The sequence below is a fragment of the Bactrocera neohumeralis genome, chromosome 6 (genome assembly GCF_024586455.1).
Source record: "Bactrocera neohumeralis isolate Rockhampton chromosome 6, APGP_CSIRO_Bneo_wtdbg2-racon-allhic-juicebox.fasta_v2, whole genome shotgun sequence".
Lineage (NCBI taxonomy): Eukaryota > Metazoa > Arthropoda > Insecta > Diptera > Tephritidae > Bactrocera > Bactrocera neohumeralis.
This window is the reverse complement of record NC_065923.1, coordinates 67,426,102-67,439,101: the sequence shown is the minus strand read 5'-3', so window position 1 is coordinate 67,439,101 and position 13,000 is coordinate 67,426,102. Positions and strand designations below refer to the sequence as shown.

Genomic DNA, 13,000 nt, shown 5'->3' with positions numbered 1-13,000 from the left:
TGCCAATAAAGTACTAATTTGGCAAAAATAAAATCTAAATGTGTCTAAAATATTGTTCTACAATTACAGGAAAGGTAGGAATAGCATTATATTTCAGTTAAAAAAAAAAAAAAATATTGAGGTTAGGTACAACCTAAATAGTCATTTCGAATTTTAAATATATGCCAATTTCTTTAAACCAAATTCTCCAAGCATATTTACATTAGAACACCAAAGTCACTTTTGTTTTGCTTAAAAATTCACCACTATTTGTTGTTTTTTTTAAATTCCACATGCACATATAATCAACGCTAGCTGCTGAATCTCAGCTAAGATGACAGTTTTTGTGTGTACCAAAAGCAAAATGAGCACAATACCTCATTAACGTTAAATATAACTGCACATGCACTGTTGGTAATTGTCACCACCACGCACTAGAGCACAGCGATTGTTTATTTTTAACCCACCAATGTACGCACTGACTGCCGGCGAATATTTTTAGCACAACGCGCCCACAACACTATTACATCATTACGTCGTCGTCTATGCTGTGCAACGAATAACGCTTACGGCGTTTACAACATTCACACCAACAAGCCACACAAAACAATTCAAAATGAGAAATTCACCACACCGCCAACACATACCAAAGAAAGGTAAAACTTTGACTGCAGCAAAACTTATTGGAAATAATTATAGAATCCATTTGTGCCTTGACCCAGTTCACGTATGGCGGCAAAGAGGTCCTTCTCCACTTCAACACCACCACCACTACTAGTATTACCACTGCCAGCACCAGCGCCGCCAAGGCCGCTACCTGGTGCAGCGCTTGTGGGCGGTTCGACGTGATGACCGCTTGGATGATGATGATGGAAATTATTATGTTGTTGCTGTTGCTGTATGGCGTGATGTTGCTGTTGTTGTTGGTGATGATGCTGTTGCTGCTGTTGGTGGTGTTGCTGCTGCTGATGTTGTTGTTGCTGCTGCTGTTGTTGATGATGTTGTCCTTGACTAAGCACTGCCGCATAAGTGGTGTTGTTGCGACTATCAGCGTTGTTGTTGTGATAATGCGCCTGATGATTATTCGTAAGCGGTGCATCGTTAGCGCCACTATTACCGCCAGCCACATTGCCAGCACCAGCGCCAACACTACCCATACCGCCAGCACCACCGCCGCCACCCAGCGGATGGTCGCGCATAAACAAATCCAATTCGTATTTCTTCGCTGTCGCTGCAGACGAGCCGTAAATGTCATAGCTGTTAAACATCTTCTGAAACGAACTGGTGTTTTTATTGCCGCCGGCAGTTTGCTGTTGCGTCGGTTGTGGTTGATGTTGCTGCTCCAAACCGGTACTTGTTGTTATTGTATTATTCGGCATTGAGGTGGTGGGCGCCGAGCTTGTTGTCGCGTTCGTCTGGAACAGCGCTTCAATCAGGTTGCTTGCGCTCGTATTCAGTCCGGCTAGTATGTCAGTGGTGCCACCTGTGAGTATGTTGTCGGGTGGTGGCAATAAATGTCCGCTGTTATTACTGCCACCGGCGCCTGTCGCCGTATGTGCGCCCAAATTATTGTAGCTGTTATTGTGACCGCTGTTGTGGCTGTGGTTTTGACCGCTGGAGTTGATGCTGTTGCTCAAACTGCCGTTTCCCATCGCTTGACGTCGGTAGAGTGGTACGCTCGAGCCGCCACTGAGTATGCTGTCATCGCCGCCTAGCAAGTAATCTTTGCTATTCAATAAGGAATCTAAAAAAATTAGGAATATATTAGCAACTTATATTATACATATTGCGTATAGAGAAATTTCGAAATTCATATAAAATGTTCTGGAAAATTGTTTTTGTATCATTCAAACGCTTTGACCTTCACTAAAATACATACATACATATGTATATGTATACTCTTTGAAAATTCGAATAACTTCGAAATTCATAACAAATGTTCTAGTTATTTCAAATACGCTTGCATTTCAATAAAATGTAAAGAAACAAAAATAATTTTGAAAATTCGAATAGGTTCGAAACTTAGTTTACATGTTCTGAAAACTTTGTAAAATTTCAACCACATTTGCATTTCAATGAAATGTAAAAAAAAAATGATCTTCGAAAATTCGAATAATTTCGAAACTCATATTAAACATTTTAAAACCTTGTAAAATTGTATTTGAATCATTCAAATCAACAATTTTGGTTTTTATTTCACTTCAAAGTAAAAATTTCGAAATTTTGATGTTTCGAAGTTAATAATTTTTCAATTATGGAATTTAATAAATTATTATATCTCGAAAATGTGTTTCGAAATTAATAAATTTTTAATTATAGCAATTGAAAAAATTTGTTTCAGCTAGAATTTTGATTATATTTAAATACTATAAAAAATTATAAAATTCGAATATAAAATAATCAAAAAATTAGAATTGAATTTACATATACATATGTACATACATATATATGTATTAATATTGAATTTCAGAGCAATTTACTAAAAACCTAACATTCGTAAACAATGTCGAAATAAAGCATTTTCAAAAGAATATGAATTTCGAAATTAATATATTTTTTGTAAAGCATAAAACATAAATTTTCTAAATCTTTCAAAACATGTATTTAAACAATCTTCGAAAATTCGAAATAAAATCGATGTCATGTTGGAAATAATTTTTTTTTAGAAAACATAAATTTTCAAAAATCTTTCAAAAAATGTATTTATACAATCTTCGAAAATTCGAAATAAAATCGAATTGTAATAAACGAATGTATACCTTAATTTATAACTAAAAAAGTTAATTTTTTTTTATCAAAGATAAGACGCAAATTTAATATATGCAAGTTCGGATTTCGTGATATATAAAATATTTATTTATACAATATATCGAAAATAAGAATTTCGAGAGGGTTAATTTTTTTTAAATCATACCATACGAAATTAATATATGCAAGTTCGAATTTCGAAGTTATATAAAAAATTTCAATTTTTATTTTTATCGAAATTATAAATTCCGAGAGTGTTTTCGAAAATCCTTTATCTAAATTAAAATTAAATTAGCGTTACTCACTTCCTCCTAAGAAACTACCACCAACCGGTGGCTGCTGCTGCTGTGACGGCGGTTGACCGAGCATATGTTGTGGCTGCTGTTGTTGATGTTGCATTGGCGCAAACATCGGTCCTTTCTGCATGTTATTCAATAGCGGCTGTTGCAAGGCTGAAACTAAAATATTTCCACCACCTAAATCACCAGCGCCTCCGCCTGCGCCACCACCTCCACCTAAGCCCGGGAACAATTTCATTTGCTGTTGCGGTGGCATTGACTCATGACCGCCCAAACCACCAGACGCCGAAGTACTCGTGCTGACCAAAGACGATGCCGATGTACTGGACGCAAGCAGAAAATCGCCGCCATTCATTAAACTGTTGCTATTTGCGCCGCGGTTGCCCGTGTTGCTGAAGAGATTGCGCAATATTGGCTGCGCATTGCTGCCATTCAACAAAGTATTGAAGGCTAAATCGATTTGTTGGTTAAAGTTGATGCCATCTAATGGCGGCGTCTCGTCTGTGGGTGGTGGCAATAGGGATGGTGGTGGTGGCGGCTGCTGAGGTCCTTGTTGATTACCCAAGGCAGCCAAGGGGTTCATCGGGTATGAGTGATGCATGCCGCCGCCTATCAGGCTGTTGCGCTGCTGCTGCTGTTGTTGCTGTTGCTGCTGCATTGGTGGTTGTGGTCCCACACCGGCGTTGCCGCCTCCCATCAAAGCGGGCAGCATATATTGCTGCATCAGATCTCGCGGCAGTAACTGATTGATATTGAGATGCGGCGGTGGTGGTGGCGGTTGCATTTGCGGACCACGCGCGTTCATCTGCTGGGCATGTTGTTGCTGGTGCTGTTGTTGTTGGTTCAGCATATTAAGCACTTGTCCGAGACCTTCGGTGAATTTGTTTACCGCTTCTTGACCATGTGTTTCGAGCAGCTTCAGACACCACTTGTACTGCGAGTCCTTCGGCTCGAAGGCCATGTCGTAGATGCTCATATTGGGTGGCAGTAGTGCGGCATACTCTTGCGGCTGTGGAAAACGTTGCGCTGACGGTGACTGCTGTTTGTTGTTGCCTGGTGCAGGCGGCTGCAACGCGCCAGGTGGTTGGAAAAGATTATTCGCGCCACCATTGGCGCCTCCTCCACCGCTGCCACCTAAATTCAGCGGCGGCATATGCACATTATTGAGAAACTGGAAGTCCTTGCTATCCTTACTCAGCGCTGAGATATTATTTACACCGCCGCCACCGCCAAAGAAGTTGTTTGCTGATTGCGGCGTTCCCGCCTGACCAGTGCCGCCCTGCGCACGCTGCATATAGGGATCCAGTGGACTGATGGGTCCGTTCGGCATGCCACCACCCATATTGCGTTGGTTCAACAATTGCAATTGACTGGGCGGTGGCGGTGGTGCATTATTGCCCACGTACGCGCCAAAAGTGCCATGCGGCAGTGGCGGTTGTTGTTGTGGTCCGCCTGGCGCGGCATGTGGCCCGTAAGCCTTTTTCGCTAAGTAGCCCATATCATTCGAGTTGGCGCGCAGCTGCTGCGTATTTGGCGGCGGTGGCTGCAGCGGTACACTACCGCCGCGCATACCCACCGCCGATTGCTGTTGTTGCGCGTTTGGTGGCGGTGGACCCATTTGCCTAACGCCACCGCCACCGCTCACACTGTTCGGTGGCGGTTGCGGTGGCATTTGCTGTTGCTTGTTCGGCAGCGCGCTCCAAGGATTCGACTGCGGTGGTGGACCCCAAAGACTGGCGTTCGGATTCTGCGATTGTGGTCCCTGTGCGCCTGGTGGTGGATAGTTGCCACCAGCACCACCACCTGGTGGCCCACCGCGCATTTGCTGCTGTGCTTGCTGCCATGGCATGTACTGCGCGGCGAATTGTGATGGCGCGCCCCCAGTGCCTGGTGGTGGCGGCTGATTCAAATGTACAGCGGAAGGTGGTGGCGGCGGTCCACGCATGTTATACTGTTGCCCCAGCGGTCCTGGCGGTGGTGGTCCTGGCTGCTGTTGCGGTCCGCCCGGCTGATGTGGTCCCAAAGCGCGCATATTCATGTGATTTGGTCCATGTGTTGGTCCAGGGAAGTGATGCCCACCGGCGCCGCCTTTGCCAGATACCATATTCTGATTCATCATTGCCGCAGCTGCGGCGGCTGCGTTGTAAGCGGCTGCAGCAGCTGGATGCTGCGCGTACATTTGCATTTGCATTTGTTGTTGGTGATTGGCAGCGGCCGCCATCGCAGCATGATGTGGCTGCATTTGCGCACCGCCTGGTCCGCCGCCTCCTCCTACTGCGGCAGCAGCGGCCAACATGCCGGCTGCGTGTGGCGGCAATGGTCCGCCGGTATGATGTGGTCCAGCGCCGGGATGAGGCCCACCGTGATGATTACCGACATTGGCGCCTGCAGCGCTCATCAAGTACATGGCTGTTTGATCGCGCAAATACGCTTCCGGTTGCATGGCGCGCGGTATGAATTCGGGCGCCAATGGATTTAACACATAGCCACGTTTTAGCTCCACGACATCCAATTGCGAACGCATATATGACCATGTTATGCCGAATAAGGATTTGTTCTCGTCACATATTTCGATGAAGCGCTCCCACACCTTGCGACAGCGACCGATTGAACAGAGCGCCACTGGATCACCAACAACGGCGACCAAACTTTGCGCGCGTGTAATCGCCGTGTTCAGCAGCTTGGAGTTACTCAAGAAACCGTAATCGGCATCCTCCGCGGGCAATGCGCCCATACCACCCATTCCTGGAAGCATGCCACCCTGTCCCATCATTGCGTTTATCATTTGTGGCAAGCATGTGGCGCGCGTGCGTACGGTGGAGAGGAAGACAGCGCGAAATTGTTTGCCCTGCACATTCAACACACGTTCCACTGAGATCCCACCCATGCGGCGCTTGCGCAACTCCGAACGTATGCGAAACACTTGATCGGCATAGGGTGTCATTATGCCGATACTGGCATCATTTACCTTGCCCCAAGCAACGGGCCACTTACGGCGCAACTCGGAAACTCGTTCCACCACCTCGTACACTTCGGCGTTGTTGTAAAATGCTGTTGAATTCTTATCCTGCACATCTTCACCACGCGTGGTGAAAAATGTGAGCGGATAGAAACGTTCGTGACGCGGTTGCTTGCCGGAAGCAATTAATTTTTGCTCATAAAATAATTCTGATGTGAATTTTATGATCGCCTCATGTGCGCGATAGTTTTCGCAAAGTAATATTTTACACGGGAAATTCGAAGGATAATGATCGTACAAGCGTTCGAGCAACGAAATGTGCAATTTGCGTTCTTTTGCAAAGACGGAGAAGAGTTCGGGACTCATTTGCATGTGATCACCGGCCAGTACAATGCGCGTGCTGTCATTAGCGAGCGCCAGCGGCATTATTGCCTCACATTCCATAGCCTGTGCGGCTTCGTCAAGAAATATGTGAGTGAAGTATCCTTTGGGTAGGCCGAGATTGGCCAATTCCATCGATATACTTAGTGTTACCACAACAATTCGATGCTTTTTGATGTCCTCGACGGTGGGTCGACGGAAATTTCCAGCGCCGTCCGTTATGCAGTACTGCAAGGGGAGGGAAGAAAATGCAAAATCTTAATAAATAAATCTGGTTGGATTTTATACGCGTAGAAAAATCTAGCAGGAGTTGCCGACAAGCCCAAAATTTACACAAAAAGCTGTTTTACTTTATCATTGATAAATCGATTTTATGGGATAAAACAATTATGAATGTACTGACAAAATCGGATTAAATCTTGGTTAAAACCTAAAGATTCTATATCCAGGAAAAGGTGGGTCCATTAAAGTGAAACAGACTAAAACTTTCAATCGACTTCTCTGACTCTTTTGTATCTCTGTTTTCAAGGAAGATTCTGTATTTAAGGAAGAAAAATTTGAACTCTAACAAGTTCGAAGGCTTCATGAACACTTTTTATTTCAGCTTCATTTATTTTTTGATGCAAGAAGTTGAAATGTTCTTTCTTGAATTCTACCAATCATTATTGTTGTAAAACCGTTTCATTGTTTAATTGTTATCGTACTAACGGATAGAAGCTATTTCGGATCATTAGGGAAAGGTATGTCAGATGAGTAGGCTTGAGAGGGCATCCAAAGAGATTGTTGGTATTATACCGAGAACTTTAACATGCAAAACATATTTTTTGATATAAAATGGTCCAGTCTGAATAAATAAGACTACTGCTACAATATCTAACTTAGAAGCTTATTAAAGAAAACCTCACAAATAGACCATTGATAACTCGTTCCAACGTTACGACGGTTGGTTTTACGTAACCGAAACGGACTCGGATTTTTAGACGGTTAAGGACTGTCAACTTGGTATCATTACTTCAGGGATATTTTTGCGGCTATTTGGGGTCTCTCGTCCGAGGCTATTGTTTGCTTTTCATTGGGGGCGTTTTTACGTGGCGGGTCTCAAACCCAACTTACAACCCTAGGCAAAAGGATGGTTTGCCTCACACTTTAACTCGCCTTCAAACGGATGTTCTTTGGCTACCCAGAGTATACTTGGTCTAAGACCGGAAGTCGTGAGCTGCCTGAGCCATATGTAAAAGAACCGTTTTTGGCCACACTCTAGAGAATGCACTCAAAGAAATTTCCTCATTTGCGTGAACTTCTACACATTCCGTTACAAAATCAATCGATGGGAACTATCGCGCTTTGCTATATAAGGCCACAGAACAAAATTTTATACTATTTATCAGATCAGCAGTAGCGGTTACAGTTCGTGAACTGCTGCAAAGACATAGGACAACTTCACTTATCTAGTTAACTTGGATAGCAAATTGAATATTTCGAGCTTGACATCGGCTGACCTAATATTTTTCCAATTTTTAGGTATACTGGTACATCCTTGAGGCAATCAAACTCACCTTCTGCACCACGCTGTTCACCGTGGCCACCCAACGTTTGTGGTAGTATACACGCAATGGCGTTGCCTCCTCCAAACCCTGCTCAATCCACGGATGTAGATACTCTTTAATATACAAATCGGCGGCTGAATTCGAATGTGTACAAATTAAAATCTTCGCTTCAGGCTGTGTTAAGAGTTGTTTGATTGCTTGCGCCAGCGTATATGTTTTACCCGTCCCGAATGGACCAATCAACAAAATGGGCGGCAATTTAATGCCCAACGATGTGGTGATAGCATTCACCGCCTCGCGTTGTTTCGCATTTAGCTTCGGTTCACACGCGTCGGACCATTGTTTTTTCGGCGTCCACGGGATATTCGGTTCGATTTCGGTGGCAGGAAATATGATTTTGAAATCGGTTATTTTATCAACTGCATTATGCCATTCACAATATGGCAAACGATTCAATTGGAATTGTATGTCGACTTCGATTTCGGTATCAGCCTTCAAATTCATGCCTTCCACACATTTCGCAGATAATTTGAGATAGATTACATTTTTACCCTTATCCTCAATGGTCGCCTCGTAGACATTACGTTTGCGTTCCTTTAAGGCGTGCAACTCCTCCGGTGCGCTGATGTAAACGCTAGAGCAATTTGAAAGTATTAAACGTCCAGCTGAAGTGTCCTCGGAAATGTCTTTGCCGAGACGCATTAAGGCGAATAATTCGCCCGTCAACGAGAATTTCGCCGTACTGGTGGCCATACCAGCCGGTGTCAGTATATAGTTAGATGTTACAGTCAATTTGGTGCGCACATTATAGCGTGCGATTTGCTCGTAACGTGCTATCTCCTCCACATACAGCAGTTCGTGTATGCGCGAACGGTAATTATGTTGCGTCAGACGTTTCTCGACAATTGTCGATTGCGTTAGTGTGAAGGTTTGCGCACGCGGGCAAGGATAGCGTTCAAGCATCTCTTTCTCATGCTTCAGATCGTTCAGATAGGCTTCAGTCTTCAGGTGTGTACCAATGGTGGTCTCGAATTTTACTAAATTCGTATTGGAAACATCCCAACGCGTCACCGAACTATTAATAATGTCGCGTTTGATCTCCTCAATGCGCTCAGCATCACCAACCGGCACTACATCGACACAAAGCTGTTGCACCAGCAATGGTTCGGCGCCCAAATCAAAGCATACTGTTTGACGAAATGTGCCATAAATGTCTGTGTGAAATTCGATCGTCACTTTATGCTCCAAAATTGGCGCTTGTGCGTCCGTTGACAAGTTAGCAAGCGCCGATGACAGCGTTGTATCGTTGAACTCACTTGTTGACTTCGTGGTGTCTTTCTCAATTGATGACGCCTTGTAAGTGTTTGAGACCCATTCTTGATTGGATTTAAGATCGTATATCGGCGCATTGCCGTCCACTTTAATGCCGGTTATGGCATAATGATTGCGGTGCGCATCTTGCAAGAGCGCAACGGCACGTAACACACGCGACGACTTCAGCACGAAAATCCACTCACGTTTAGAGCTCTTTGAACTGATGCTCGTCACTAGCTCTTGCTCGCAACGCACCTCAACGCCGTCCACTTTTTCGCACATAATGCGTTCGGGCGCTGTCGCTTGTATCCAACGATCTAATATTTGTTCGGTGTATGATTTGCCGTAGAGCTCTTTTTCGCTGGCCTTTTGCAGGCGCATACGTCGATATTCGAAACGTTCCTTCCACTCGTTTAGCTCGTCTTGTCCGTGTGCCTCAACGCATTGATTACCATAGTGGCATGTCTGTGATTCTTGGTATGCCTCACACAAGGTATATGAGTCCAAAGTGAAGCCGCGGGGTGGTGGACGCCACTTCCAGTCGCGCCCTGCCAAAAAAGTACAAATTTAATAGAATACATTTTTTTAGATTGAAAATAAAAATGAAAAATTACCCTCATACGACATAATAACATTTTGATGACTTTCAGTCTGGCAATGTTGTCGCAACTCATTACGCGTCTCAAAACTAATCGCACAGTAGGAACAGTAGGTGGCATTGTCATTGTCTTCGATGGCACCACCAGCACTTGACATGCCATGCTTGCCGCCCGTCACCTTTATCGCGGCCAACAAATCGGTTGTCTTTTGCAATATTGTTGTGGAACTACCACTTCCACTACTGCTACTACTACTTATACTACTGCTGCCACCACCGCTACCAATAGAGCCATTATGTTGCCCGGGGCCAACATTATTGCAAGCGCTATTGTTGCTATTACCACGTCCGTCACCACCACCGCGTTCGCTAACGCCTTCACGTGTTTTCTTCAGTCCCTTGTTGCTCAGCAATTTGCTGTATTTGTCCAACGGCAGGTTATTGGTAGCCCAATGGTCGAGTTTGGTGTCCAATATGGACATTTCGTCTTCAAGCCGTGACTGTGAGATCTTCTGTGTGGACTTATGTCCGTTTATCATTTGTATAATGGATTTGTAGCGTTCCAATGTTTTGGAAATGTCTAAAAAACTTTGATGACCATTCAGTTCGCCAATCCACTCACGCAGCAGCTGCTCAGCTTCCTGTTAATGCCAATGAATAAATAAAATATAAATTTATTTAAGTTCATATTTATTGCGCAAATTGAATTTTTACTTACGGTATATTTTTTCAGCTTGCATAACGCATGCACGAGCCAACGGCGCGCACGTGATACACTTGCCAAACAATCCGCCGACTGATCGGCTAGCAACGCCAATACTTTACGCGCATCGGCGAGGCACTGCTCATAGCGGCTCAGCTCCAGCATGCATTCGCAACGGCCCAAAAGGCAAGCGATTTGTCGATCTTTTTGCGAACGCGCCAATGCTGTATTACAATTGGCCGTGTTGTTACTGTTGGCGGAGACAATAGCGGTGGCGGTAACAGCTGCAGTGATTTGCTCTAGGATTTGGTCGTAGAGCGTAACGGCACGCGACCAGTTGCGCCGCCTCACCATATCGTGTGCTTGCATTTCTTTTTCGGTCATCTTTTCTTATTTTGCTTATCGTACTTTTTATAGTAATTATAATTAGATTTTTTTGTTTTGTTTTGTGGTTTGTTTTTGGTAGTGTAATTCTTATTGTGCAATGTTGGATATTAAGATTAATATGGGTGTAACTGATGCGTTGATTATTATACAAATCTATTTTACAAAGTTGTTAAACTAATTGTTGTCGGATTAATTAATTACTGGTGCTGCATCCATTTCTTAATTAATTACGACATCTTGAAATGCTTATATTTAAACTGCAAAGAAAAGAAACAAAAATGCAATTTCAGTAAATAATTTCAGGGAGGACTGCTAAAATTTTTAAAAAGCGTAAAATATTTTATTTCTTCCTAGCATCACCATTTGTCCTTTTTTATGCAACATGTTTACTCATAGTCATTGAAAACTTCAAGGCACATTTTTGACGGTAAAATGTATTTTTGCTGCTTCATAGCAACAACTTCACTCAGGCCGGCGCAGTGATGGCCGTGTTAATTTTCAATATAGCGGTGGGCAAAGACTCGACGTTTAATGGTGAAATACGCACTAATTTGCGCCCACTCAGCTGGTGTCCATGCCGTGGTTCATTTGACACACTCTTTCAACCAAAAAAATTTCACGTTTTTCTTATTCATATTAAACTACACGAATAATTTATCACACTTATCACTTTGTGCTTAAGCTTATTTAACTTCTAATTATATGTATCTTCTAACTCAAAAACCATGCAATGGTAAGAGTTTAATTTCAGGACTTATCGGAATGATTAATTGTATTATGTACACAGAGTGGTATTATATTCTTAGAACACATTCAACTTTTACATGTTTTACACAATTTGTCTATTTCATAGCATGAATTTAGCTCTACCATCATTTTTATTTCACTTTGTTGTGGCATTCGTTGTGGTTATTGTTTTTTTTTTTAATTGAATTCTTCTTTTATATATTTGTTGATTTGCCTTTTTTGTTTTTCTTTTCCATCCAGACGATTTCTCCATTTCTCGTTTTTGCCCTCCTGCTCACACACTTGCCGCATACGGCTCTCATCAGCTTACGGTAGTATTTCGCAGCTCTTTTTTCGTCTGAACATTTTTTCTCGTACACTTCTGCAAGGCGACCTTATTTTCACTACTTCATCAAAATTTTGTTTTTTTTTGTCACATTTTTCATTCATTATACGTAACACATTTTATATTATAATTTCATTACGTTTTTGAGGATATATAACATATTTTTTAAGCAAATAATTAAAAATTATACCGTACCGTCTTCTATGATTGGATAAATTCGTAGCAGTCGTTCGGTGTCGTGTGCGAAACAGAATGCTACCAGATGAGCGGAAAAGTTAGGAAATAGAATAGGATTTTAGGTCCGTTATCGATATATTAATTAAATCTTCAAAATACGTGATACAAGTAATAATTTTTCAACTGATATACTCTAGTTTCTTTTTGATTTTTTAAACATCTCGAAATAAATGCAATGATATGTTAAGCTTTGCAGAGTAATTACTAAAAGGTGCAAAACACTCAATTATCAATGAACTTGGACTATTCTGAACTGAAAATTCTGTACTGAAGGAATGAGCAATAGTGAGCAGTTGCTTTCATGTATTCAATTTCATAATTGAAGATTTAGAGTGATGTGTAAACATACCATTTTTAATTTGACTTTCTCTTTGGACAATTCTACGCTATAAGTAATCTGAACATCTGGTACCTCTCTTTGATACCGAAGAATATGGAGCATAGACAAAGTTAAATAAATTGTGCGAAATGGCAATCGTTGCAAACCGGAGAATCATTCTCCTCCTTCAGACATTTCTTTTTATTGTACTTTCATCGAAACGTTTATTTATGGCGAAACGAATTGTGTATGAAATGCTTCAAATATACCATTAACTAATATTTTCTATTAAGAATTTTCAATATATTTTATAACTTCAACACAGTAAAACTGTTGTCTACACATTGTAAATGTAATGCGTTTGCTTTCGGCACCTTATTCTTTTACACACACAATTTTTCAGACTGCTACGGAGCCGCTCAAATTACAGCTGCCAATAATTTTTTCGTATTATACA

General features: G+C 42.4%; 1 protein-coding gene across 1 annotated transcript; it reads right to left on the bottom strand.

The window, feature by feature from the left end:
• Positions 1 to 210: 210 nt before the first annotated feature.
• LOC126761464 (probable helicase with zinc finger domain) lies at positions 211 to 12,227 on the bottom strand. The gene is made up of 6 exons (XM_050477637.1): positions 12,183 to 12,227; positions 10,544 to 11,172; positions 9,842 to 10,466; positions 7,923 to 9,775; positions 3,033 to 6,594; positions 211 to 1,723 (listed from the first exon to the last, which is right to left on the bottom strand). The coding sequence occupies exons 2-6, from the start codon at positions 10,910 to 10,912 to the stop codon at positions 660 to 662; spliced, it is 7,473 nt and encodes a 2,490-aa protein (XP_050333594.1). The 5' UTR covers positions 10,913 to 11,172; positions 12,183 to 12,227; the 3' UTR covers positions 211 to 659.
• Positions 12,228 to 13,000: the final 773 nt, after the last annotated feature.